The sequence below is a fragment of the Nycticebus coucang genome, chromosome 3 (genome assembly GCF_027406575.1).
Source record: "Nycticebus coucang isolate mNycCou1 chromosome 3, mNycCou1.pri, whole genome shotgun sequence".
In the NCBI taxonomy this organism is placed as follows: domain Eukaryota; kingdom Metazoa; phylum Chordata; class Mammalia; order Primates; family Lorisidae; genus Nycticebus; species Nycticebus coucang.
In genome coordinates, this window is record NC_069782.1 from 143,265,082 (window position 1) to 143,292,428 (window position 27,347).

Here is a 27,347-nt window from a genome sequence, read left to right on the forward strand (position 1 = left end):
GATCTGGACTCCGCCTAGGCTGACAGCCATTAAGTCACTTCTTATTTTTGTAATTATAACATCACATCAAACGGAGGGCGGGGGGGGGGGGAATATAATTGTATTACAAAGCTCATTCTTCCCAGATAAGCCCTAACAGTCCTCATTTTTATGTACTTGGCCTAGAGGTACTCACAGCTGGGGACACAGACAAAACAGTGCCCACTTTGATTCCCCAGGAGCTTTTCCAGCACTCCAGGAGTTATAAATACTCTTTCTACCCTAAGTGCAGGAAGTAGCTTATTGTCTCACTCCTATAACACAGCCACCCTGAGGTCAGAAAAGGAATGGAATTTTAGAAAATGCAAACAATCTCAGGCAAAGGAAGCAAAAATAACAAGCGGGGACACTGACTCTCCCTTGGTAGGATTACCGTTCTTGAGACTGGCAGCAAAACAGCCATAACCGCCACCACCCGACTGCCCTGCGGCTGCCACAGTACCTCCAGCTTGGCTAGCTCCTCGCCCTTGTGGATGATGCGGAAGGAGTAGAGGTGGTCGGGGCTCGGGTCCGGGACCACCTCACAGCCCAGCAGGCTGAGGGGCTGCTGGGCCACCTTGCTCCGGTTCCGGTCCTGGTAGAAGTGCAGGTGATTGTCCCTGACAGAGCACCAGCGAGACTTCCACTGGCTGTTCACCAGCACATTCAGGTAACCTGAAGGAGGAAACGCAGATGCGGGAGGGGTGAGGCCGCAGGAGAGGCTGCACCTGTGTGTGGGGCGGTGCCCCTGCAGGAAGGGGGCTGCACCTGTAGGAGCAGATGCACCTGAGAGACAGATGCACCTGTGGGAGGAGAGGCACCTACAGGAAGGGCGGCGGTGACAGGAGACCATGGCTACCTGAGGGTGTTAGAGGCTGGCTGGCATCCTGAGAATGGGTGTTAGAGGCTGGCATCCCCGCCGAGCCTCCTGAGAATGGGTGTTAGAGGCTGGCATCCCCGCCTAGCCTCCTGAGAATGGGTGTTAGAGGCTGGCATCCCCGCCGAGCCTCCTGAGAATGGGTGTTAGAGGCTGGCATCCCCGCCGAGCCTCCTGAGAATGGGTGTTAGAGGCTGGCATCCCCGCCGAGCCTCCTGAGAATGGGTGTTAGAGGCTGGCATCCCCGCCGAGCCTCCTGAGAATGGGTGTTAGAGGCTGGCATCCCCGCAGAGCCTCCTGAGAATCTGCCCTGGAGGCTCGGCTTGAGAACCTAGCAGGCCTCAGGCCTTCTCTTCTGGGAGGGGCTGTGAATCTCGCAATATATTTTTTTCCCCATAGTGTCAGTAGCTAGACCCCTTGAAGGTGGGTAGTACCTGGCTTTGGGGCAAAGGTATGACCAGGCCTGGCACGTGCACAGGACGGAGCCCCCCACCCTAGGGCCCCATCAGGCCTCCGACCTGCCTCTGGTTGCCCAGGCTGCTATGGCAGGACACTCGCCCAGCCCCAGCTCCTCACTGCAGATTCGGTCCTGTTGCCTCCACTGCTTCCACAGCCTCCCTAGCCCTGGGCCTTCCAGGCTCAGCCTGACGTGCCCGACTTCTCACCTCGCAAGCTGCGGCTGTTCAAGGGCCCTCCCTGGGTGGCGACTCACACTCGCCCTGCCTTCCATGAGAACACTCGCAGCCTGATGCAGTGGAACTCTGCTTCCACGCTGGCCTCCTCAGCCAGACACAGTGGGCTTCTCAAGGGCAAGAACCATGCCACATGCCTCTCCAGGGCCCAGGGTCTGTAGTCCTCCTGCCTCTCCCCCAGGGACTCCCTGCTTCTCTGTGGCCTGCAGAGGCTGCCAGCACTGGGGCACACACACCATGCCATCCTGCATGGGATTCAGCTTCTCAGAAAGGACGAGCCTCCCTACCCGGTGGGATGAATATTCACTGAGCTGACACCACGCACCAAGCCCAGCATTATCCCTGGGGCTACCGAGATGAGTAGAATCCAGGCTTTGGGCTCCTCTGCACCCCGTGTGTGCAGTGAATTGCCATCTCTCTGCTCTCCAGCTTACAAGGGATTGGAAGCTGACCTGACCCAGGCCATAGGGTGAAAGTGCACAGCCACTTCCCTGCCCATCCCAGCTGGACACACAGTAGATCATGAATATCTCCAAGCCACAATGAGACCAGGACCCAGGAATTCTGGCCCGTTGGGGCAGATTCCACCACACCCATCACAATCCTTTGGACAAAAGAAAGCTTTGGGTCAGGAGAGGTGGGAGCTCAGATTGTCAGCACGCCCAGACCTGGGAAGGAGAGCAACTGTGCTCCCTCTCGCCCTTCCCCCAGCCCAGGGATAGGAACATTCTTAGCTGCTGAGCAGACTTAAAGCCATAACCCAGCTAGGTCTCCCCAATAGCGACTCACTGGGACCAGGCTGCTATGCCCAACATGTCCTCTGAGGCCGTAGCGGGCAGCAGAGCCAGGTACTAGCCAGCACCCTGGGCAGAGAAGCAGGAGGCTCCCAAGTTAGGCCTTTTCTGCTGCCTTTCCCGTCCTCCCTGACAACCTCAGAAAGCAAGATGAGGGCGGCGCCTGTGGCTCAGTGAGTAGGGTGCCGGCCCCATATACCCAGGGTGGTGGGTTCAAACCCAGCCCTGGCCAAATTGCAACAAAAAAATAGCCGGGCGTTGTGGCAGGCGCCTGTAGTCCCAGCTACTTGGGAGGCTGAGGCAAGAGAATCGCCTAAACCCAGGAGTTGGAGGTTGCTGTGAGCTGTGATGCCATAGCACTCTACTGAGGGTGATAAAGTGAAACTCTGTCTCTATTAAAAAAAAAAAAAAAAGAAAGAAAGCAAGATGAGTTAACTGGGACTCAGGGATGGGACGTGGGCTCCACGAGGAAGAAGAAAATGCCTGAGGGTGGATGGTAATGGCCTGTGGGCTCTGTGGTGTGGGGAGGAGGTAACAGCAAGGAACCCCTCACCCTGGGACACTTCCAGGGAAGGCCCATCTCCTCTCTTCACCTGTCTCCTCCAACGTGAGCTGACCAGCACCCACGCCCCCACTCTGGGCCTCAACATCGGTTCTTATAGTCTACAGGTTTATACCGCTGCCCTCAGGCGCCATTCCAGCCCATTCAACTCCCACCCACACTGCCAGGCCCAGGTCTGGGAAGCCACCTCTGGCCTTAGGGTTAGGGTTAGGGTTGCTGGCCACAGAGCAGCAAAGGTTCTCTCTGTCCCTGAGCCCTTAGGGGTGCAAAGATAGATATAAAGCCATCTTCTCCCTCAGGCTGCAAGAGCTCCGTATTGTGCTTGCCCTCTCTTTGGTCCCCTTTTCCTAACAGTCTGCCTGGCATACTCCATAAATAGAGACTGAGTGGACATCATTTTTAAAAGAACATAGAACACCCATCAGTTACCCTTCACTTCCACAAGGACCCAGCATGGCAGCAAGAGTCTGGTTAGGCATAAAGAACCACCCGCAGCGAGAATCAAATAGGGACCTGGGGCTACATGCTGTCCATCCCTGGAGACACCTGCAGTGCTCTGCTGGTGCCATCTGCCCTCGCCTGCCCAGAGACAGGCTCCAGCCCAGGGAATGAGCCCTCTGGTCCGGGGGGTGGCTAAGATTCTTACTGGATGTCTCAAGGGACCTCTCCGGAGGCTCCAGCGAGGTGGACTTCTTCCTGCCCAGGTTCATCAGGTTGCTTAGTTTGAGGCCAGCAGAACATTTCTTCTTGACTATCAAGATGAGAGAGAAAACAGTTGGCGCTGAATACTGTCTGCCCCCATGCCCACAAGAGAAGGAAAACAGCAAAGCCATCGCCACAACATCCACCCCTTCCTCCCCCACTCTGCTCACATGCACAAATGTGTGCACAGGGTCCTCAGGGGGTCAGGTGTCTCTAAAGCCACACACTCAAGATGGCCTCACACACTTCTTATACCAGGGGTCCTCAAACTTTTTAAACAGGGGGCCAGTTCACTGTCCCTCAGACCATTGGAGGGCCGGACTATAGTTTAAAAAAAAAAAGAAAAAACTATGAACAAATTCCTATGCACACTGCACATATCTTATTTTGAAGTAAAAAAACAAAACGGGAATAAATACAATCACACTGCAGGCCGTAGTTCAAGGACCCCTGTATAGACTATGTCACTACTGAAACTCTACAGATGATCCCGGCTCAAAGAGATTTGACATTGGATTAGCAAAGAAGAAGGGTGAAAGAATATTCTATCCCCAGAATTTCATGAAACTTCACTTTGATTTGGCCATCTCTCCCTTTTCCCTGGATCTATCAGTGATAGTTATTTCCAAGTAGTTTATTCATTGGAGGCCATGTTAAAACCAGCTGCTAAAACTCATCAGAGTTGAGCCAGACGTCCAAATCTCTCTCTCAGAAATGCCCTCTCCCTCCCAACTGTGAAAGGGGATCCATGGTGTGGTTACCATCTTTGGTTTCTGGAACCTCCGGGTGGCTGTCTGTGGAGCTCCCATACTCTGAGGCTGACAGGTACTTCTCAGCTATATCTGGCTGTAGAAAAGAGAGAGGGATGGAGGGATGGATGGATGGATGGATGGATGGATGGATGGGGACTGCTGGCATGGACACCATAAGTTTAGGGAGATGGCTCTTGGGTATAGTCCAGAGGTCCATGACCAAACCCCCCGTAGTTAGCCAAACAGCAAGTTGGATATTGGCCAAGCTTCCATCTGGGGCTCTATGGAGTCCTTGCCCTCCCCCTCCCTGCCTGAGGGCCCCTGCCCCAGTCTAGAGCACCTTCCCCATCCTCCTCACAAGTTATCCAAAGGCTGCTCAACCTCGTGTGACTGTGGCCTGCAGCCAGTGGGAGGGACAGGCAGACCACCTCCACATCCCTAATGAAGTTGGAAACCACCCATACTGGGAATGTGAGCAAGTCTTTTGAGAGCTGGCTATCCTAGCAAAATGTCGGCTTCAGAGAAGGGCCAGCTCGTTTGTGCTTCTGGCCGGAGCCCTCTGCAGCCAGGCCAGTGCCCGAGGTAACTGAGCCTCCTGGGCCTCACTGTCTGTGTCAGGTAGAGACAATATCCCAGCCTCCAATCCCAGTGGTGTTGGGGACTACAGATAAGCCCTACAAAGGTGTAGTTGGCGCTGCTGTTAGAATGAGAACCATTCAGAATATTCCAGTCAAGCTTCTTCTAGGGAACTGCCTACTCTAGACCTCTAGGAAACCAGCAGATGGACTCCGAAGCAAAAGGAGCAGCCCTGGACAGCTCTTGGGCCTGCAGCACCTGGCCAGAGAAGCCCTGCACGCTAAATCTCTAGGGATAGCTCTTGTTTCACACCTCAATGTGAAGAAAGCCCAGATTCACCCCAGCTTTTCTTATCAGTGGCCAAGGAATGAATGAGACAACAAAAATATTAGCTCCTCTTAAGTTATTCTGGAAGGGCTGTGGTATTTCTCCATATGGGATGGCCTGTGCCCTCTCTGCGCTTCCTGCTTTCTTCCCTGCTGGGGTGGGGTCCTCAGAATGAGTCACAGAGACCCTCTGGCTGCTCTGTGCACACCTGGGCTTCAGGGCACCTTCGGGACATGAAATGAGACCCTAAAGGTAACAATCCTATATCTGTCCAGCACCAGCCCAATTTCCTCAGCCTTGGCCTGAAAGGCCAAAGCTCCCCACAAAGTTCCACGCAAATGAGCACTGGATGCCTTTATTTGGGGTCAGCATTGAGACAGTTACCCCCACCCAGGGGCCCTCTACGCGGGAGTAAGTGGGAAGAAAAAACCTCATAAAATAAACCTTCCCCTGAGTGCTGGCTAGAGGTGATTGTGTTCCAATAAAGCTTCCCCCTCAAGCAAGAAAATACTTTAGGTCTGTATCAATTTCATCTGTTTCCCTGCCAAGCTAAAGTGACTGCTCTTATCCAAGCATTGTGTGTTTCTAATTGGGCTGAAATGCAAAAACAAAGCTCCTATTTTACACTTTTCATTTTTATGGAGAAAACACAGAAGTGAACCTTCCCTCTAGGCTAGAGAGAAGCAGCTTACCTTCTGACAGTTAAGGCGCTGGGCATCTGGGGCATATTGGTTTCCCTCGGACATTCCTTCAGACGGCAGGCCACTCACCTCCTGGATGACCTGAGCAAGAGGAAAGTGTCAGCAGAGGCCAAGGCCCCTGTGGGAACCCCTCCAGGTCAGGAGAGAAGGGGCAGAGGTGGTGAGATGTTTTATGTCCAAAAAATGGTGACCCACCCCTGCCTTAGCCCTGGCCTGCATGTAGGCTGGGGCCTGTTGGGGTCAGGCTGGCAGAGGGGAAGGCTTGTTGTTTAGCCCCTCCCTGCAGGCTCCCAGGAGTTCAGGGGAAGACCAGAGGGCCTTTGTGGCAAAGCCCAAGGATGACCAGAGCAGCCAAACCTCACCTCCCTGGTCCCCTTCCTGCCACCACTCTGGGCAGGGAGGCTGTTCTGCTGTGGGTGTGATGACCAGCTGCGTTCACTGGATGGTCCCCTGGCTTGGGGGATCATGTCTGTGCTGCTTAGGGAGCAGGCCTGCAGGCTGCTTGGCACTCACGACTGGCTCCCCAGACATCCCTGCTGCTGTCCACCCCCACTCCTCTTGGGAAGAAGCCTTGTAAGTGGCACCTGAGCCGGATGCAGAGGCAAAATTTTAAGGATCCTTCTTTTCCAGTCTCTGCATGGAGCAGTTTGTGGAAATGGGTTTAAAATCACAAGAGGCAAAGAACAAAGGAAGGTGTGCTATGGGGCGGGGAAACTTAAGGCATTTCTCATTTCTCAGATTGGAGGTTAGGACCGTGGTCCACCCTCAATCCGCGACACAGTGTCACGGGTGAGCACAGACACTGGAGTTGGCAGGTTAGGGGTGTGGCCTGGGCCTCCGCCTCAGTCACCACATCTGTGAGCTGGGACACCTATGCCACAGTGTGGCTGCAAGGACTTGTGTAAAGTACCTGGCCGGGGCAGACAGGTTTGCTACTGCCCCTATTAGGGGCCTAAATACATGGACGTCCCTGCCCAGGGGAGGCACCCCTGGGCCCAGAGCTCAGGTCCAAGGATGTGTGGGTGTGGGGGAAGGGGAGGTTCAGCTTCTCTGGAAAAGCTCTACCTGTGCAAATGTGTGTGCACACACATGCATATGTACCTACATGCAAATGAAGACAGGGACGGCTGGCATAGACACAGGAGACCAGGGTGAGAAAAGAGAGTTAACAACCAAACCGGCAGCCCAGAGCCCTGAGCCTAGTCAGCTCCGCAGCCCAGGACAAGCCGCCAGCTCTCCCGGAGCTCAGTGGTCTCATCTGTTCTGTCTGAGTCTCCTGAACACTCAAGTGTATACCAAGCACTTTGTGTGCATTAAAAGAACCAATCCCACATCACTCAGCTGAAGTGGGGTAAAGACAGGATTTAAACCCAGAGCCCTGGCTCTCAAGTGCCCAAGTTTGCTTGGCCTTTCCGAGTGTGTTAGGTCTCTGAGGAACCTCCCCTCCATGGAAATCTGTGAAGCTGTCCTCAGTGTGGGGCAGGCAGGCCTCCCCGTCATCATCACTATACCGTGGCTGAGCGCACACCTATCTACCATCACCAATGACCTGACCCCGGGCATTGGTTATGGTAGACAGCACAGCACTGTGGTCTGGCAGCCCTAGCTCTGAAATCCAGTGTTGCTGCTCACTTGCCAGGTGACCTTGATCCAAGCCTTAATCTCCGCAAGACATCCACAAGACACTAACATTGCCCAGATACCCCCAGCATGGTTAGGTGGATTAAATTTGCTAAATGCTCTTTGTCTGTGGTCAACACATACCACACAGAAGGGACATCTATTCTTTAATAAGGAATCTGGTGGGTAAGTGGATTCCAGCCATAGCCCAGGCCACTGAGAAGTCTTTAGCTCCTGCAGTAGAGTGCTGTGACCCATTTCTGTGGTGCATTGCTCCCAGGCAGGATGCAGGAAGCCCAGGGAACTTGAAGGAGCACAGAAGACCCTCTGCCCTTGACCAAATCATCCATCCCTTTAGAAAAGTGGCAGCCACATCCACGAGCCTCCCAGCCCCACCCCAGCGGCCTGGCGTCCCCCTCACCCTGAGCCACTGCTCAGCCTGGTCCTTGCTCTGCAGGCCCAGCACAATCACGTCGGCGTTCATGGGCGTGATCTTCAGCTTGTGCTCCTTCTTCCGCACTTGCTTCTCCTTGTGGATGACACTGCTGCCCAGCAAGTTCACATCCAGCTGAGGGCTGTGGTCCTTGGAGGATTTATAGCACTGGAAGAAAGGAGACAGGATACCACAACTTTGCCAGACCAAGGCAGGTTCTGCAAAGGAGGGGGTACTGCAGGACCTACTGAGAGCTCTGCTTTTACCCAGGAAGACTAAGAGGTGGGACTCCCCAAAGCAGGCTGGAGGCTTAACCTCCAATGTGAGCAACTCTTATCATCAGATTGTCACTTTCTCCTTTAAGCTTCCTCCTCAGCAGCCTCAGCTAGGGATATTCCAGGACTCTGCTATCCAAATGGCTCTAACTTGCTCCAGGCCTGCTGGGCTCCTAAAATATGTCCTCTGTGGACACCTTTCATGTATCCAAGGTGGAGCAAACTTCTACCATTTCTCCACCTCTCTGCATTTCTCACTTGCCTTCCTTAGCAAAGGATGCTTGTGGCATAAATACTAAGCTTGTGGTTAGGAAGAAGATGTGTTAGCAAAGGAAGGAAGGGACTTTCTTCCTCTGCCAGAGAGAAGGCTTTGCCCTTGGTTCCCCATTTGTAAAATGGGGGGGTCTTTCCAGGATTCCTAACAGGATTAACCTTAAATGACTTTTGCACAGAGAAGAGCACCTTGTATCATGAAAGAAAGGTGTTTATAGTAATTTCGTGGCACTTCAAATTGGGACATAAAACTGGGAATTTTAATTTAAAATAGGAGACAGCACTGTTATCAGAAGATTCTTTAAGGATCTTCCCTTATAATCAGTATTTCAAAATACTGTCACTTCTGAGAAGATACCAATGCTTCTCATGCTGCAAAAATAAAAGCCATAGCCAGAATTGAGGCTGGGATCTAGAGGCTGGGGGACCCAACAGGGATCCAGTGGTCAGGCTATGAGGAAGGGCCAGAAGACAGAAGGATGTGTCTCTCTCAAATAAAGGAGGATGGGATAGGACAGGGAAGGGAGGCAGTGGCATTCACAGCCCACTTTGAGAGCCCGATGAAAAGCCCTAGACTTTTCTAGCACACAAGAAGCCCTGTTCATATATGCAGAATCCTGCACACAACTTCGGTTGGGAACAGGCTGGAAAGCTCTAGCATCAGGTCCCATTCCATCCCCCTTCCCTTCCCTCCTTTGGACACGACATGGGTGGACTGACCAGGAGCCGGGTGTCCTTGATGACACAGAGCTGCTTGGCCCACTGCCCCAGCCACTTCTTGCGCCACAGGAAGGCACAGATGCGGGCGTCACGCATCAGCTCGATGCTAGCCTCGGGTGAGGGCCATTGGTAGGGGGCCGACCTGCCCTTGCCGCTGTCCTCTTCATCATAGGACTCATAGGAGCTGCTCACGGCCTCTCCATCCTCTGCAAGGAAAACTTGGTCAACGGCCACGGGACAGGGGACAGTCCTGAGCCAGCATCGCCAAACAGGGCAGTGGGCAGCAGGCAGGACCAGCAAGCAGCCCAGGTCACAATGCCTACCCTCAGACCAGCCCGGCGGCCACCAGCCACAGGCCTGGGCTGGCTCTCCTGCCCCAACCCCCTCAGCCAAGCTTCTGGGATGCAGCCTCCAGCCACAAAACATAAATAACTCAAAACCAGAAGTCTCTCCCATGTCCTCCTCAGAGCCTGTCATCTCGGACTCCACAGGAACCCCTGAGAAGACACCACTGCCTTTGAGAAGGCTGTTCCTGTACTCTGGGCCCGTGTCCTCAAATGAAGCATGAAGGGGTGTGGTGGGGACATTTCTGGATTCTCCCAGGCCTGGTGCTCTGTCATTCCAAGGGCCCAGGAGGGCCATCGGAGCCACCTCTGAGTGGCACACGCAGCAGGCCTCTGACAGGCATCCACCTGGCAGGGCCTGGCCCTGTCCCAGGTCAGAAAAGGGACTTTGGCTCCTCAGAAGTAAAAGGCAAATAAACCTCAACAGAAAATGGTTTCTGATGAAGGGGCCACCTTCTCACCCCCAAATACCCTCAAATCCACTTCTGTCCCTGACAGCCCCCTCTTCCCCTGCACTGAACACCTCCTGGCAAAACTTATCTCCTTCAACTTGTTTCTAACTTGTACCCTTCCTCTTCCTCTGACAATGGGCCAACCTGTTTTTGTTGTTTTGAGCACAAAATCAGAGATGCTTCTGTACACTCTCCCCTGCCTCACTTTCTGGTTTCTGCCCCCACCACTCTGCAAGTTATGGTAGCTATGCTGCCAAGGAAAAAATATTGTATGGTGTTGCAATATTTCCCTGACCCCACTGCTCTATTCATGGCTAACAAATCATCCATCCATCCACCCACCTATCTATTCATCTATCTCTGAAAGGCTGGGCATGGAGAAAAGGGAACCTCCGGATCTTGGCCCTCTCCCTGCTCAGCACAGGGACCCCTGTTCTATTATAACTTTGATGCTTTGCCTGAATTCCCCAGGAACAGGGAGCTCACTACTTCCTGATCATAAGACATTTCCTTCCATTCCCGGGCAGCCCTAACCAGTTAGAAAATGGGCCCAACATTCCTCTCCCCGTGGTGTCTGCATAGCAGTCCTTGTTCTGTCCCCTGGAGTCAGGCTGAAGGATGTCCCCTTTCATGTTATCCCCATGACACCTTCAGAAGAGGGTCAGCCCATGGGCCCGTTGGGCTTCTCAGAAGCCTCCGGAAGCCCCTTTACCTGCATAGCTAGGCCCCTGCATAGCAGAACCACATTTGAATGAGGATCTAAGAAAACAGAACACGGCCCCTGCAAGTTATGGTGCTATGCTGCCAATGAAAATGTGTTTTGTTGGTGTTGTAATATTTCTAAAAACAACACTTTAAATATTTTAATATCAGTTTTCTTTAAAAGCAGCGTGGCAGTACTCCTTTTTATGGCTTAATAAAAAAAAGTTGCATGGCTTATAATTTTATACTTATTAAATACCCAAAGATTGAAAATAGCAGTTCTACCCAGTGGGGAACCCTGAAATTTCATATTGTGGGTGGCAACATAAATTAACACAAGCCTCTCAGAAAGTAGGCTGGGAGCCTGTTGTTTCAAGAGCCATTAAAAGCACCCATATCCTTTGACCCAATAATCCCAGTCCTGAGAGTTTATCCTCCTTAGGAAATCAGTTTTTTAAAAAAGAGGGAGAATGGTTACATGCATTAAGATATTTATGAAGTTACTATTTAACAGCAGAAGGAGACTGGGTGAGTAAATTATGATTTCATCCACTTAGGAACATACCGTGCAATCAATTAAACCTTCAGAACTAGTCTGCAACTTGAAAAAGTCCCTAAGATACGATGATAAGGAGAGAGAGCACAATTAGAACTATGCATGCAAACAGATCAGCACTGGCAGGCAACAGAGAGAGCTCAAAAGAGTGAAATAGCTGATTTCATGGGCAGTAGGATCAGAGTCATATTAAAGATTTTTTCTCATTGTCAGTATTGTAGTACTGTGTAATAAGTAAAATTTCTAATGTCACTGGGATTCTTGCTTTGGTAAAAAAAAAAAAAAAAATAGCAGAGGGAGGCTACAGAGTTTAATGTGAAGAATGTGGGTAAATGCCCACTGCTTTGTGCTTCTGGGGTTGCCCCCGTATTTCATGAAGGATCTGACACCTGCCCACTGTGGTCCATGGAGGCGTCAGGGAGCTAATTACAAATAGCAAATCATACTCCTGGAGTAGCTTGGACGAAATGTAGGCAAATGTGTAAGCAATTTTTTTTATTTCTCCCTAAGAAGAATCATAACACACCATAAATACAGGATAGTCTTAAAATAGACACTTGGCTTTCAGAGCATGCGGGGTGAAGAGTGCAAGGATGCTCAGCTAATTCCACCCATGTTGCCATCCCCGGGTGAACTGAACCCCACTGTGTGCTGTGGGAAGTCCTCAGGGACCCAGGGCAGAATGACCATGCATACTCTGGGTCTTTCAGCGACACGTTCTGATAACACAGGCAGGGGTCCAAGGCAGGCAGAGGACGTCACTTCTCTGGAAAGATGCCACACAGGCACGCACATGCAGGACCCACGCACGAGGACAGGCAGAGGTCAGGGGCCACCGTGGGACATGCGCCCGTCTTAGACCCAGGCAGCAGGCAGGGATCTCTGACATTCCAACTCGGGAGCTAAACAGTACCCAAGGTGATTGTGGCGTAAATGACTCCTTCAGGCACCTGCACCCATCTGGGGACTCCAGGCAGGAGAAATCTGCCAGAATGACCTGCACAATATTCAGAAGCACAGACAGAGGCAAGAGGAGAGAAGAGGTGAAGAGAGGGACGTCCAAGTGTAGGGCCGCAAGAAGAAGACCCAGACGGGGTAACACGGCTGCCTGCTGACCAGAGGTCAGCGCTTGCCGTGGAGGTGGAGGCTTGTCAGGAGAGGCCACAGCCCAGCCAAGGACATCATTTCCCAGACCCTTCACATCCAGAGATGACAAGTGATTACTTGTCACCAATGGAATGTGCATAGAACTAATGTGTTACATTACTCTGGCTGGTGGTTGTACGAAACAGACAGGGGCGCTCTGTTCTTTCTTTGCAGAAGATTCTGGGGTGGAAGAGGGTGGCCGATCCAAACGTGGATGGAGCCTGGCACCTAAGGCCGTGAGGACAAATAATGCCCACACTGACCAGCTCCGTGGGGAAGAAGCAGGTTTTCATCATGTATAACTGAAACCTGATTATGAGATACCATCAGTGAAGTATCCGGTGTCTTGGGCAAGCAGGACAGACCCCAGTAGCTCCAGCACAGGCTGTCAGGACACTTGCTAAGTGCTTTCCTGGACTAGGGGAACCTGACCCAGTGGGGACACAGCCAGCAAAGCAGGACAAGAGCCCAAACAACTGGTCTTTTGTAGGAAGTCAGCAAAATTGCTGTTGGCCAACCAGCCAGAGCAAGGGGCTGGGGAGCAAGGCTCACTCTTCCTGCTGCAACCTGCGTGTCACTTGCTCAAATAGATATTGATTGGGGACAGCAAGCAGGAACTAAGGCCAGGCCGCTTGCAACGTGGGCAAAGCCCTCCCTCTGTGCTAAGTGTGACCCCTTCTCCCCAACTCAGCCCCGGGCCTCGCCCTGGCAGGACAAGACAGGGCCGTCTCCCCCCTACCTTGCTATTTATTTCCACAGCTGGACTTCCTCCATCTCAGAGTTGTCCTGACCCTTCCCACACAGTGAGTTCAAGTTGCCCTTGTGACACCCCCCCCCCATCAACCACTATGAAGTCACAGAGAAAAACACCAGGAACCCTGATCTTTCTGACCACTTGTTTGTGTCAAGATAGGGTGTCTGCACCACAAATAGGCCCCAGGCGCGTCTGGGAGGCAGGCCCCTGCTGGCCCCGGCCACACCCGAGTTAGAGAGAGACAGGCTTAAGACACTCAGAGGTGCTCACGGCATGAGTCACTGTTCCCACCTTCAACGTGGGCCCAGACAGCCACCACACGCCCCGGGCTTTGGTCTGAAATCACAGCCCAGACCTGTGACAGTAACACCTCACATCGCAGTGGGTATTTAATGCTCAGTGATGTCTGCCCACAAAGCCAGCCTCTTGGAACAGCCTCCGTCTGAACAGGTCCTCACCTCCCACACAGTCCCCCACTCGGGGGCCATGGGGAAACACGAAGGAGGAAGGGGACAAGAATCCAGGTCCTCCACCCACCTAGTCCCCTCTTATCCCTGGTCCTGTTCTTTATGGAACCAGCATAGCCTCCCTTCTGCCAAGTTCATTACCATCCCTGGGCCCCCACCTTTTAATCTGAAAATTCCTTTATGCTTCCAAATTCCTTTACCCAGGAAGGAAGAAAAGAGATGGAGGTCAGAGGGAAGGATGAGTCCAGCTTTCCTGGACACTTAGATCACAGCCACCTCCTCCAGAGTCTTGGAGGCCTTCCTGTGTGTTGGTGTCTCCACCCCACCCCGAGAGCAGTTCTGATTCAACAGCCTCAGGCTGAGAACTACTGGCCGGGAACTGAGGGTTTCCGTGTGAGCCCTGCCTGCACAGCCTGTTACAGTATCCAGGGTGATCGTTCCGATAAGTCAGGCCAGTCAGTCAGTAACCCTCCAGAGACGTGCAGACCGTCTTGTTCAGAGAAAAGCCAGCAGGCCCCCATGACCCTATCATCTCCATCTCCTGTCTCCCCTGCACCTGCCCCTGCTGCTCCTCACACTGGCTCAGAGTACCCCTGCCTCAGGGCCTTTGCACATACCTGCATCCGTCTGCAGAGCTCCGCCTGCAGGGCTCTGCCCTGCTCACTCCCCACTGCATTCAGGAATCTGCCCGAGGTCACGCTATTAGAGAGGCCTTCCCCGTCCTAAACAACACCCCCCCTACCCTAAACTACCACCACTGACACATTCTGCCCTTTGTTGTCTATCTGCCCTCACTGAGTCTAAGTGCTATGATGGTGGGACTCGTTCCTGACATGTAGCAGGAGCACATGTCCCAGGAAAGAACATGGGGACTGAGTCTGCCCGCCATCTCCACTCCTGACCAGGCCTCAGGCCCTTGGCCAACACACCTCTCCTCTGTCACCTTTCTGTGCTGAATCCAGCACCACGCAGGTAGGAACAAGGGGAACCTCAGACACAGTGAACCTGCTCACTGAGGGCCGCCCCTCGCCCCACCTTGCAGACGGGCCATGGGTCTTGGCTCCCTGGTCAGACTAAAGACGGATGCTCTGTGGCGTGTTCTCAGTTTAGATCACACTCCCTGGTCACAGCAGCCCAGACTGACCTCTGCCTTCCAGCCCAGGATGAGCAGCTAGACCCCCTCCAAGCCCTGGCCGCTGGGATGTACCATTGAGGGACGTGTCATAAGGCTCAGCCTCTTCATAGTAACCCTCCGGAGACTCGATCTTTGGGATGGCGAGCTGTTTCCGCTCTGGAATCTGTGGCACAAACAAATAAACATTTTCAGATACAATACACAATTTGGGATTATCCCTCTGGGTGGAAGGCGCTGGAAGTCCAGGAAAAAAATGCCCGATTAGACTTAACTAAGCAGGCTGGCAGGGAGAACACGGAACATCATGAATCCCATCAGTGGCCCAGTCCTTAGTACTTCGTTTGCAGCCAGAGGAAGGCCTGCGGGTGTGTCGTGCAGCCGGGCTGAGATTTCCGTCTCTCCCCTGCGAAATGAGGCTCCAACTCTCCACCACACAACAAAACGTCCCAAGGCATATGACATATCATGTGCTTAAGGTCCAAAGATCATCAGGCTGCTGTGGGAGCTATTATGCCTTTTAAGTAGAATTCGCTTTCCAAAAAAGTCAAGGGCAAACCAACCGCACGGGAAAGAAGAGAACCAGGTTTCTCAACTTTTATCATATTATAGCTCCATCTCTCTTTCAGCAAATACTGGATGGCTCCGGTGTCCTAGCTGCACAGGGCCCACACAGCACGGTGTCAGGAGTCAGTCGAGATGATGGCTCACACCCTCAATCCCAGCACCCTGGGAGGCAAAGGCGTGAAGAGTCCTTGAGCTCAGGAGTACGACACCAGCCTGAGCAAGAACAGACTTGTTTCTACTAAAAACAGAAAAACTAACTGGACAGTGTGGCAAGTGCCTGTAGTCCCCAGTACTCAGGAGGCTGAGGCAAGAGGATTGCTTGAGCCCAGCAGTTTGAGGTTGCTGTGAGCTACAATGATGCTATGGCACTCAACCCTAGGGTAACTGAGTGAGACTCTGTCTCGAAAAAGAAAAAAAGACTTCAGTAGTCATCCCTGAAGAGGACTTGAACTAGGTGGGGGAAGTTTAAGGACTCCTGAGCAAGTACATTGTAAGCAGAGTACGGCTATAACAGCCAAGGTCCAAGTTCTTTGGGAGTCAGAGGAAGGTGTGAGGAACATTGGGACCAAGGAATGACATGTGGAGGACAGGACCTTTGAGCTGAGTCTAAAAGATGAGGCTGAGCTGCTTATGTAGAGAAGGGGTGAGTAAACGCAATTTGAGTAGAATAAAGACCACGCACAGGTCTGATACTCCACCTGTTAAGTGGGCACTGGACTCTGAAGTGGTGCTTGAATAAGCTATCCTTTAAGAGCAGCAGGGGAGCAAAAAGAGGTAGATTGTTGCATTAATAGTATGGGAGACAGGCTGTGATAGTGCAAACACCTATGAACGTGGGGCTCTGGTGTCCCTCTGAATCACGACACCCCTGCTGAGGGCTGTGGGAATAAGCACAGACCTGCAAACGGAAATGGCAGAACCAGAAATGCCTTCCCACTCTGTCTTAACAAGTCCTTGTGTTGGACACACCATGTGAGGGGCAGGCCTGGGTCTTCAGGGAGCCTTCAAAGAAAAGCACTGGTGGGCTCTAAGGTAGGGAAGCTGGTGGAGAGATGGGGGAGGCAGCAATCAGACAGACCCGTGGGCCGTGGAATTCCAGCCCTGCCTTTTGAGGAGGTGGGAGTAAGGCTAGGGATGCAGACGACCCTGCCTTGGCGTGAGCTGCAAGAGTGTCTGTGCTAGCTCCTCCCAGAGCAGAATACCAGGGTCTCCAGAGCCAGGCCCTGCGAGGCTGAGAGTCGAAAGTCTACTTATACAGACCCTAGAGTTATTGTAACTTGGTTTTACCCAGGTTTTCAGACTTCATAGATTGATAATTTCTTTTTTGGAGACACGGGGTCTCACTATGCTGCCCAAGCTGGTTTCAAACTCCTGGCCTCAAGTAATCCTCCCACCTCAGCCTCCAGAGTGCTGGGATTACAAGCCTGTGCCCAGCCTGGTCGTCAGAGATTTAACCTTGAAAATAGGACAGTGTCTCTAAGCCCTGCTTTCCTTCTCTATAAAATAAGCATAATTTTAGGGTTGTCTTGATGATTCAATGAGACAAGATGTGATTGTGTTTCCATAAGGCCTGGACCACCTTGTTTGATATGAGTATGTCGTTGTCCTCACTGCCTGGGCCCCACCCCGATCCAGGGGACTGCAGGTTGGGCAAAGAGGGCAGCTGATGTGGCAGGAGGCAGAGCTGCATGAGGAGGGTCGGCCCTGATAGGGCATCACAGAGGCTTGGCAAAGGCCAGGCCACAGCCTGAGTCCAGCCCAAGTTACCTTCTGACTCGACTGATCCAGCCTCATACACACAGGACTGACACAAGACGCAGGGCAGACTCTGGATAGCCTTCGGCCCTAGCAAGGCGCTGACTCCCCCTTCCCCAGGAAGGAATAGGATAATCTTATTTCCTAAGCAGACCTGATGCTGTACTGTGCCCGCAGATGCACCTGCTGACAGCAGGCAGACAGGTGTGACAAGCACCTTCCTAACAGCTGGGCCTTTGCACACATTGGCTACACAACCCATATTTATAGCCACTAGCCTGGCAAAATGTCTCCACTCTCCCAGCCATTCCTGACCACCCCGCCCTGCCTCCCATGGCCAGCCAGCAGCCTAAGAGAGAGGGGTGTCAGACCAAGCTATGGCCCCCTGAAAGCTGGCTTTCTGGGGTCCCATGGCTAAGTGTCCTCTCATCTCAGCAGCAGTAATGTCTACCAGTGGGGTCTAGGGCTTGAGCATCCAGAGTGGGCTGGGCCTCCAGCTCCAGCCTCTAAGAAGCCCTGTCCCCATTAGGTGATGCTTGGACCCTTCTCTTTGCCAAGAGGCGGGGCCCATCTGCCAACTGAGATCTGGCTCTGGGTAAGGAGTCTCACAATTAGAATAGGATAAAAGGAGGAATGCACCCTTTGGCAGGAGCTCCCACGGGTCTTTATCACCTCAGTGTCTGTCACTGGGGCTACCTGTCCTCTCTGGGATAAAACACCAGGCAGTGTTTGTTGAGTGACTCCTATGCCTCTCTCTGCTGAGGACAGAAAAAATAGCTGAGAGCAATCTGAGCTATGTGAGGTATGCAAAATGTATCAGGCCCAGAGACACAGGAGTATGGGACTTCAGTCACATCCCCCCATGCCCAGAGACAATTGTTTAAAGGTTAGAGGCATTTTGTTTCTGATTAGTCGCCTCACCCATTATCTTCAGGTTCTTGGAATCTGTAGTACAAAGAACAACTCTTAGCCAATCCATTGTTTATATTATTTAATGTAAATCACTGGTAAACAATTTAGGCACTGCCTCTTCTTTTTCCCTTTAAAAACCCACTTGCAATGGCTGCTAATCAGAGCATATATGTTCATTTTGCTTCTGTTTTTTTCCTTTAGGTCTCCACTGCAACAACTATACATGGATCACTGTGGAGAGGTAGTGTAGGGCAGTGGTGGGCAATACTGACCTTGTCACATCCTAGCTGTGTGACTCTGGGTGACTCACTTGACCTCTCTGGGCTTAGTGTAAAATAGAACAGACATATCTGTCACATGGGGCTAAAGGGATAAGCATTAAACTGCACTCAACACTAGTTAAATACGCAATCAATAACACTTTTTACTAACCTAAAAATAAAATATATAAATATCACAGGGCGAAAAGTTTTGTGTTCATGTGATTGGTGGAGGATGAACTAATGCCCTCTGGAGGTAAAGAGCCCCGGACTGGCTGATACCAAGTTCTGCCTCTCTACAGGGGAACAGCTGTAGGTCCAGCTGTCTGGGATATAGAGGGGAAGTACAAGGGCCTGGATCAAGTCAAGTGAGAAAATGAGATATGTAATAACTCAGAAGAGAGTCATTACACAGATACAATAACCTATTATCAGAGGTCAGATGAGAGAGATAACTCTTGGCATTGACGAGAAAGGGCTATGATTTTAATTGTCATCATTATGAGGGGGAGACTATACTTCATGCAGACACAAGAGATTTGATTTTGAAACCTGAAGTAACTTTCTGACTGTTCAAAGAAGGAAAGGGAAGAAAGTCATGCCAGCAGGTTGGCAGACTTTTTAGAAAAGAACTAAATAGTAAATATTTTAGGGCCACTCGGGGTCTCTTATTGTAGCTACTCAACTCTACTGTCGTAGCATAAAAGCATCCATGGACGATGTGCAGCTAAGCAAGCATGGCTGTGTTCTAGTAAAACTGTATTTACTAAAGCAGGTGGTGGGTCAGACTGGGCTGATGCCTGAGGGGTAGCCCAGATGACCTGAGGCGTCCTTGCAGCTCTAAGTATTCCCCAGGGTGTACTAGAAAAGGATCTCGGTTGGGGTCAGTGGACAGGCCACCCCCAGCCTCCCAGACTGAACATGGCAATGTCCTTTTGGGGATTACTATGCTTCACAGACAGAGCAGTTCAGTCATGACCACGTCCAGTGCGTGTTCAGGCTGCAAAGGACAGATGGGGTGGAGATGTCAGTGCTCGCCAGAGCATAAACAGTGGCCAGCAAACATCTGTTTCTTCTGTGGTAAGCACCTGGCTGTGCAGACCGAGGCCTGGAAAGACCACAGCTGCCTGAGTCACCGTCCATACCCACAGGGACACTCCAGACCCCTGGCTGCCCCTTCTATCCTGGACAGGTCTGCCCTGCACGGAGTCTGTGGAGTTTGCAGTGAGGCCCCAAGCCATCCAAGAGAGCATCAGAGGTGTGGCCACAAGCACCCTAAGCCTGCAACAGGCAGAGGCAGACTCCTGCCCTGTGGCAGCCCTGAGGAACCCAGGCACACCTCCAGCGAGCCCAGGATCAGCAGTGTGTGGGGCCTGGCACACAGGTAAATGAGCCTCATTGGTCCCTGGAAGCTCTCGGTCAGGCTTGGAGGGGCCTCTGATGAAGAGAGGCCATAGGTTTCTCCAGGCACAGGCCGGGATGGAGCTGCCACAGCCCCTCCCAGTGAAGCTGCTGCTGCCACTTCCCTGGTCCTCCTCCTCCTCCTTCAGAGCCCCTGATGCGGCTCCACCCTGACACTGCTGTTCTGGGGACCTTCAACTAAGAGTTAAGGCTGCTTCAGCCTGACTTGACCCAAGAGGAGGCCTGAGAGAATGAAGACATGTGCACACACGTGTTAGCAGGAGGGGAAGAATCTCCCACGGACACCACCAGCTTCCTCAGACCACATCTGGAACCCCTGGGATGGAGGGGTGCCTCGCGCAGCACCAGGAGAAGCCCAGCCAGGGGCCTTGTGGTCCACACCCCTCTGTCCTCCTCCAAAGTCCACCAGGAAGGGAGGGATCAGGCTTTACTGTAAAGTTAGCCAGCTTTGCTGGAGGCCGTCCCAGGAACCATTACCATGGGCTGGAAGGCTACCCTGAGCTCCTGCTGTTCCTGGAGCAGTTTCCCTAATTCCACCCCAGGATCCTCTCAGACAGGGACACCAGCTGTAGTCACAGACTACAGCCCCAGAAGATGCTCTAGAAGGCACCACATGCCTCTCCTGGCTCTCCTTGTGTGCCAACGGTACAGAGACAGCAGAGGAGCCGTAAAAACCAGCCCAGAGTCTCAGGTGTGCTAGGACCCACCATGACCCAATTAATTTATAACCATCACTGGGTCCCATACTGTGTTTGTAAAAAGGATTTCTACAACAGGCAGTACTTGGTACCAGAGTGGCTGTGCCTGGTGTTGGCCCACAGGCAGCTGCCCCTGACGTGGCAGATGGTGGCATTGCCACTCCACAGAAGTCAAACAGACCCTGGGGTCAGAACAGGGCAGGTCCAGCCCAGGCTCACAGCAGCCACACTTTTGCCCCCACTACCCAGTGAGCATCAGCCGTGGATGGGACAGCAGAGGGGACATGCCTCTCACTGAGAGTGAGGGGTGGTTGGTGCCGGAAGGAACACAGTGTGCCTCACTGCTCTGTTACAGACACGAGCACAGTGTGCCCCAGGGGGCCAAAAACCTGCATTCATATCCTGGTCTTGCCACCTCCCTGTGAGACCTTGGCTCTCAGAGCCTATTTCTTGACATGAAAAGCAGTGACAAAAATACCCATCCCTTGATGGGTGGTGGGGAGGAGGATCATGTTTGCATGGATGGAGGCTCAGGATGTGGCAGTTGACAGCATTGTCAACATCACAGGGGATACCCATAAACTCCAGAAACTCAACATCTGTCCCTGAGGTGTCACCCAGCCCAAGATGAAGAGTTCCCCCACCCCTGCTGTTATGCAGCTCAAAGGATTTCATGTGATGGGACACAGTTGCAGGCTCTCCAGAACTGCCCTGCCCAGCCCACATGGTGGAGTCAGTATCCCCAGCTGTGGCTGCAGAAGAGAGCAGCTAAGGAACTCTGTTGCCCCCCAGGAAGGCACAAATGAAGGAGCCAGTCCAGAGCTGTTCGGGGGTTGGGACCCCCTCAGCTGGGACATGAGCCCACAGATCGGGTGGTGGGTCACTTGGCAGGAGCTCAGTTGGTGCTGGCTCTGGCCCCAGGACCCCTGCTACCCATACTAATCCTTCCTGCCTGTGGGTCCCATCTCTTCCCTAAGATGCCTCCTAAACCATGCCTTAAGAGGAAAGAACCTGACTTCAAAGTCTCACTCTGCCACTTAGAGGATGGGTGACATTAGGCTTCCTCATCCTTAAAATATAAATATGAACCCCAGCAGACTATGCCACACATAGTGCCAAGTGGCTTACAGCCTTAGCCCATTGAATGAGACCTTCAGGCGAGGTTTCTTCCATAGAAACACCAGAAAACAAGGGCTAGTGATTTTCGATAACTTGCTCATCCAGAGCCACAGGATTCTATAATTCCACCTATTCACCTATCCAAATAAATGAATATCCGAGTGTGGCTCCTGGTGAGCAGATACCAAACACGAAGTAAACGAGAGAGGAGCTTCCTGTCCTAAGGAGCCAACATCTGGTGGAGGAGACAAATAATAAGCCGAACCATTTCCACAGTGGCAAGTGCCACAGAGTGAGTACCTGCGTGGTGGACAGACAGCAGCCTGGGCAGGGATGGGGGGAGGGGCCTCACTTAGCCGGGTAAGAACTTCAGACAGATGAGGAGGTGGCGGGGCCCCAGGAAGTACATGGACTGACCCACCTGTGAGGACAACTGGAAGTTCAAAGGGCCCACATCAGGGAAGTCCAGGCCCAGATTGACACTTACCATCTTGGGCGGCGGGAGCTCTGGAAGGCTCTTCTGGGGGGCTGAGGAGTGCTGGCCGGGCTCCCCGTTTGTGAGCGGGCCCTGCTCCTCGTGCACTGTGGGCATAAGAAGAGAAGGCTTTGGTGAGGGGTGTCCAGCCCGCCACAGGGTCTCCTTACTCAGGAACATGTGCTCTATTTGAGCAGTGTTAATCACCCAGCCAGGCAGCCCCTGGGGCTGAAGTGGTTTTTTCCTCCAAGAATAGGGTGCAATAACACCCCAGCCTTGGGCTTGGGGTTTCTGGCAGGCTCTGCACCTGTTCTCCAGCCTGTCCCATGTCAAAAATGGTCTAGCCACAGAGCTTTGGCAAGCAGAAGAGCTGCCTGGCGGTCACTATATCGAGCCACTGTCAGCCCCGACCCTGTGATTATGACTCTTTCCTCCCACAGTTTACCCAGAAGGCAAATGGTTCTGGGCAGAGTGGCGAGCCTCATCTGCATGAGTCCTGCTAGGTCCCAGGCTCGGGAGAGCGGCAGGAAGTGGAGAAGCCACACTGAGGGAGTTAGGCCCTTGGGGAGCTTTTAGGGAAAACACTTCTGAGCCTGATGTTTCAGCTACCCCAGGGCAGACAGGATTCCGGCAGGTCTGATCAGCAAAGCCACCAGCCCTGGTGGCTGATGTCTCAAAGGCAAGCCTTTAACAGGACTGAGTGCTTTGCATTGCTATGTTCCCACCTCTCTCTAAGCTTGTGCATTTTTTTTTTTGCAGTTTTTGGCCGGGGCTGAGCTTGAACCCGCCACCTTTGGCATATGGGGCTAGCGTCCTACTCCTCTGAGCCACAGGCGCCGCCCTAAGCTTATGCATTTGAGTTACAGCTTGGATGTTAGGAAGTGGAGGTTCTCACCTCTGCTCCTCTGCAGCTCTAACAACCTCTGGGTCTCCCTAGGGTCCTGCCAGACCCACTGCGGGAGGTTTTAAGGGGAAAACAGAGGGCAACACAAGCAGAAGAGTGAGGCACCATGGAAGACACCCCGTGTCCTTCCAAGAGAAGAGAAAATGTTCTGCAAGACAGAGCACCTCCGAGCCTCATCTTTGACTATTAAGGCAGCTGCTGACACCACCATTTCTCTCCCTTCTTCCCCAAAACAGACTTCTATCAAAAGACACAAAGCCTTGGGACTAGCACCACACAGCTGCTTTCTTTGAACATCTGAATTATGACTTCCTGTCCCTGTGATGATGCTGGGAACAGCGAAGTTTAGGGCCAGATTCCTCATTCAACAGCCAAGGAGGGGGTGGTGCATTGAAATATCCCCAAAATACATCGACCCAAAATACCACCAACCAAAATATGGTTTCCAAAAATAACTCCACTGAGCCAGTCTGTGTGTTGGCTGGGAGTGGGGTGAGGGGACAGGGCTGAGTCTTCTGCCGTCCCATGAGCCAGCCCAGCCCATACCTTTGTCTTGAGACTCAGCATCCTGTTGCTTGTTGACAGTCACTTTGTTCATATAAATGTACTCCTCATCGGAACCTGCAGCAGAAGGATGGGAGAAAGGGCTTCATGTGACTTCCTGAAAGGAAAGGGCCTCCAGACAGAAACCCTGTCCCCCTAGAGACATTTTCATCTGCTCAAGTTCCAGGAAACTATACAGCATTTTCATTGATTGAAAGAGCCCATCATAGAGAGAGTTGACAGATTTCCAACAAAGAAATGACAGGTTGCTGACTGTTAAGGTTTCCAGCTGGCAGGGAGTGGGATGGGGAAAGGACAGGGGAGGATACAGAAGGATGGGAATATACTAGTTTAAGGAATAAAAATCTATTGTTGAACCCATACCTCAAAGATCTGTCAAGTAGAGATGCCTCTGAGTTTCTTGGCATTTCATTCAAATTATATTCCCTATCTGTCATTCTCACTCTAGTCTGAATTACTTGGCTGTGCTAATCAGAGTGATATCTAGATAAGAGAGGTCACACTGAGGACCTGAATGTTTAGTTCCCAGGCCTTTAGGTACCCTTGTGGTTTGGGGAGTGAGGGGGACTGTACAGTCAACTCATGAGCTCCAAAAGGGGTGAGCCTGCTGGAATCAGAACTAGGGAGCCATGAACTGCCAGCTCTACCCTACAGATTGTATACTGTGGTATCACGCCCTCCTTTAAAACAGCCTGGTTGCAGGTTAAGTCACCTTTCCAGTGCCTATTTGGACAGAGAAAAGCTAGTCTGCTAACTTTTGCATGGTTTCCAATTCCCCAAGGATCCTTTCTTCAGAGGAAGCTCATCCTAGAGTTTCTCTTCTTCAAAATCCTCTTGAATTTCTTCTGCGGCCCTTAATTTACATTTCCTAGAAACTTGTGGCTGATAGATTCCAGTGGTTGGAGTCTGTGCACTGAGCCAAGGGACCCAATTCAAACCCCTGGCGAAGGAAGCAGTTCAGTGTCAGTCTGTTCCATGGCCACAGACCGCCAAGACTCCAGCCTACAGGCCTGCAAAAGCAGAGCCAGAGAACTAAGAGGAACAGGAGGGGGCTGGAAAGGCCCTCAGCCATCAGCCCCCAGGACCATCACCTTAGTGCCCAGCCCTGCCAGGAAAGTCAGCAAGGTCACCCCATGCTGCAGCAGAAAAGGAAGGCTCTAGAAGGTACAAATGGAGTTAACTACACCTCGCACACTTCCACTAGCTGAGACAAGAGGAGGCAGGGTCAGCACCTTCTCCAGAACGTGGCAGGGAAAAAGTGCCTGGCAGCAAGGAGGGGCGGGAGATGGTTCTCAGCCAAGCCATGCCATAAGGGGCACAGTTCTGGGCAAAACTCCTAACAGATGTGCCTCAGTTGTCTGCAGAGTATGGAAAAGAATCACGATGAAATCCTTCCTGTTTTGACCTAACCCTGAAGTTCTCAAGAATACCAAGGCTCAAATATTAGGGGATTTGAAAAGGGCAGGTAACCTTATAACTAACAAAGATTAAAAATGATAGCCTAAAACATGGGAAATAACTCAAAGGCTCAACAACAGAAAAAACGCAAAATAAAAACCATGGCGTGTCGACATGCATAACAAATACACGGATTACTGAAGAGTGTAAATTGGCACAACCATTTTGGAGGCAACTTTGGGGGAAATAATTTAATTTCATGTGCTCATATTCTCTGAGCGAGCAATTCCATTGTCAGAAATTTATCCTATAAATTCCAGAATATAACCCAAATTTTATTGGAGGATGTTCACAGCACCATTACATGAGTTTTTGTTTTTCTGTTTTGTTTTGTTTTTTTTTTAAAGAAGGCAACTTAAATGTGCCCCAGTAGGGGGCTGGGTTCCTCCATTAGTAGACACTACCTAACTGTGAAAAATAACAAGATAGCTCTATGTCTGCTGTTTACAAAGATATCCAAGACTTAGAGTTAAGTTTAAAAATCAAGCTTCAGAATAGCAAAAAAGAAAAGCATATGAACCGCCAACGCATGGAAATGTGTGCGTGCAGTAGCACTAAATATAAAAAGGATGCACAGCAGAAACACAGAGGTAAACCACAGTGACACAGAAGTATTCAGATGACACAGATAAGCATCAGAAAAGAAACCGGGGGGACACAGTGGTCAGCGTTCATTTTATGTTCTTTTCTTTTTTCATATCATTGAATAAGTTCACCCTCTTGTATAAAAAAAAAGGCAGGATATTGTTATGAATTTAATAGATTCTGAGCAGGTGCTTTCTCCCTAGGATGGTGATCTGTAAGTTACGGAGAAAACTCACACTGGCCACCTCCTAAGGCTACATTGCCTGCCTTTGGCACTCTGTTGGCGGGGCTGACTTGCTTAGGATTCACAGAGTGTTACTAAGCCAGGACTACTCAGGCTGGTACCAAGAGGCTCCCAGGACCTTCTGCAATTGGGGGGAAAGCACAGTGAACTTGGCCCTCGAAAGGGAGGTTGCTGACCAGTCCCCTGTCCGCGAGGCAGCTGTCTTAGGCTGGAGAACTTACTTCCCATCAGTCAGTCACTCATTCGTTTGCAGAAGTGCACGGAGCATCGGCCATGTGCTAGGTGATGGGGAGATAGCAGAGAACTAAACAAACCTTGTCCCTGGCTTTGTGAAGCCAATAGTGGTGGGGGAGACAGACCTGAATTAGAGAGTCGCATAAATGGGTGAGAAATGACGGTGGCAGGTGTTTTTGGAAAAGGAGAGCTTGCAGTGCTCGGGCACAGGTGCAGTTCCCTCTTCCAAGGGGATGGTCCTTCCCAGAGAACTGGGCTAGGCTGGGGAGGAGGGACATGAACCTCTTTGCTACAGGTGGATAGACAGACCATTCAAAGCACTTTCTACCAGAGGGGCAGCCATAGAGATATCCCTGGAGCCTTCATAGTGAAGGCATAAACAGACCACAGGCTGCCCACAATAAACAGACCTTAGTCTGGGCCTTGACCTCTCCACCCAAAAAACAAAGGAGTTAGAAAAGTTGTGTTAGACTAAGAAAATGAAAGATTAGAAAACCCAAACAGACAGTTCTATTTGAAAAGTATAAATGCACACATACACTCTCTGCCCAAATCGTGTGGGAGTACACAACAGCTCGGCTTGTGTGGACCACAAACTGTCTTCAAACGATCAGTCTGCCTCCACGTACAAGCCCCGTCAGGCTGAGCTAATTTTTGGGAGATACACAGTGAGACACGCCCGGGAGGCTGAGAGAAAGATGAGTACTTTAATTTTAGGGTTGGAGGGGGAGTGTTCAGGATTCTGTACTGAGCAACACAACAATTAATTCAGGGAAGAGCGTGGAGAAACGAGATTGGGTCCGCCGGCTCAGCCAAAGCCGGAGCTTTGCCGCCCACAGCAACTCCATGATGGATCTGGGGTAAGGATTTAAGTGATGCAATTCACACCATTTAACACATTAAGCTCAGCGCTGGACACACCACAGCAAACGTTAGCTGCTGTGGTCCCCACTCTGTAGTCTAAGGGATACAAGGAGAACCCCAAAGAAAGTTCCCTGACAAACATGGACAGGATACAAGTGGTCACCCCAGGCCTCAGTGGGACTGTAGATATTCATCAGCGATCTGGGTGACGCTCGGGAGTGATTCACTTCGGGAAACTCCTGACCAATTCTCAGCAGCCTCCTGCCACGGATAAGCTGCAGAGTCCAAGGGCAGGCAGGCCTGACTTTACGAGAGCACATCAAGGGCAGTACAAAGTCACCTGACAGGACGCTGCACAGCAAGTTAAACCAAAAAGGGGACTTAATGCAGGATGCTCTGCCAGAGTGGTCA

General features: G+C 51.7%; 1 protein-coding gene across 16 annotated transcripts in view; it reads right to left on the reverse strand.

The window, feature by feature from the left end:
• The window catches only part of AFAP1L2 (actin filament associated protein 1 like 2), a 100,486-nt gene that overhangs the window by 10,890 nt on the left and 62,249 nt on the right, over positions 1-27,347 (reverse strand). For 10 of the 16 annotated variants that reach the window (XM_053584193.1, XM_053584191.1, XM_053584189.1 and 7 more), the window contains 9 exons: positions 23,534-23,608; positions 22,096-22,190; positions 14,888-15,041; positions 9,323-9,528; positions 8,043-8,222; positions 5,993-6,082; positions 4,407-4,491; positions 3,590-3,694; positions 482-693 (listed from right to left, as the gene is read on the reverse strand). In XM_053584193.1, coding sequence (XP_053440168.1) covers positions 482-693; positions 3,590-3,694; positions 4,407-4,491; positions 5,993-6,082; positions 8,043-8,222; positions 9,323-9,528; positions 14,888-15,041; positions 22,096-22,190; positions 23,534-23,608 — 1,202 coding nt within the window. Of the gene's footprint in view, positions 1-481; positions 694-3,589; positions 3,695-4,406; positions 4,492-5,992; positions 6,083-8,042; positions 8,223-9,322; positions 9,529-12,289; positions 12,374-14,887; positions 15,042-22,095; positions 22,191-23,533; positions 23,609-27,347 lie in introns of all 16 variants that reach the window. The other 6 variants (XM_053584204.1, XM_053584194.1, XM_053584202.1 and 3 more) reach the window with 2 other exon arrangements.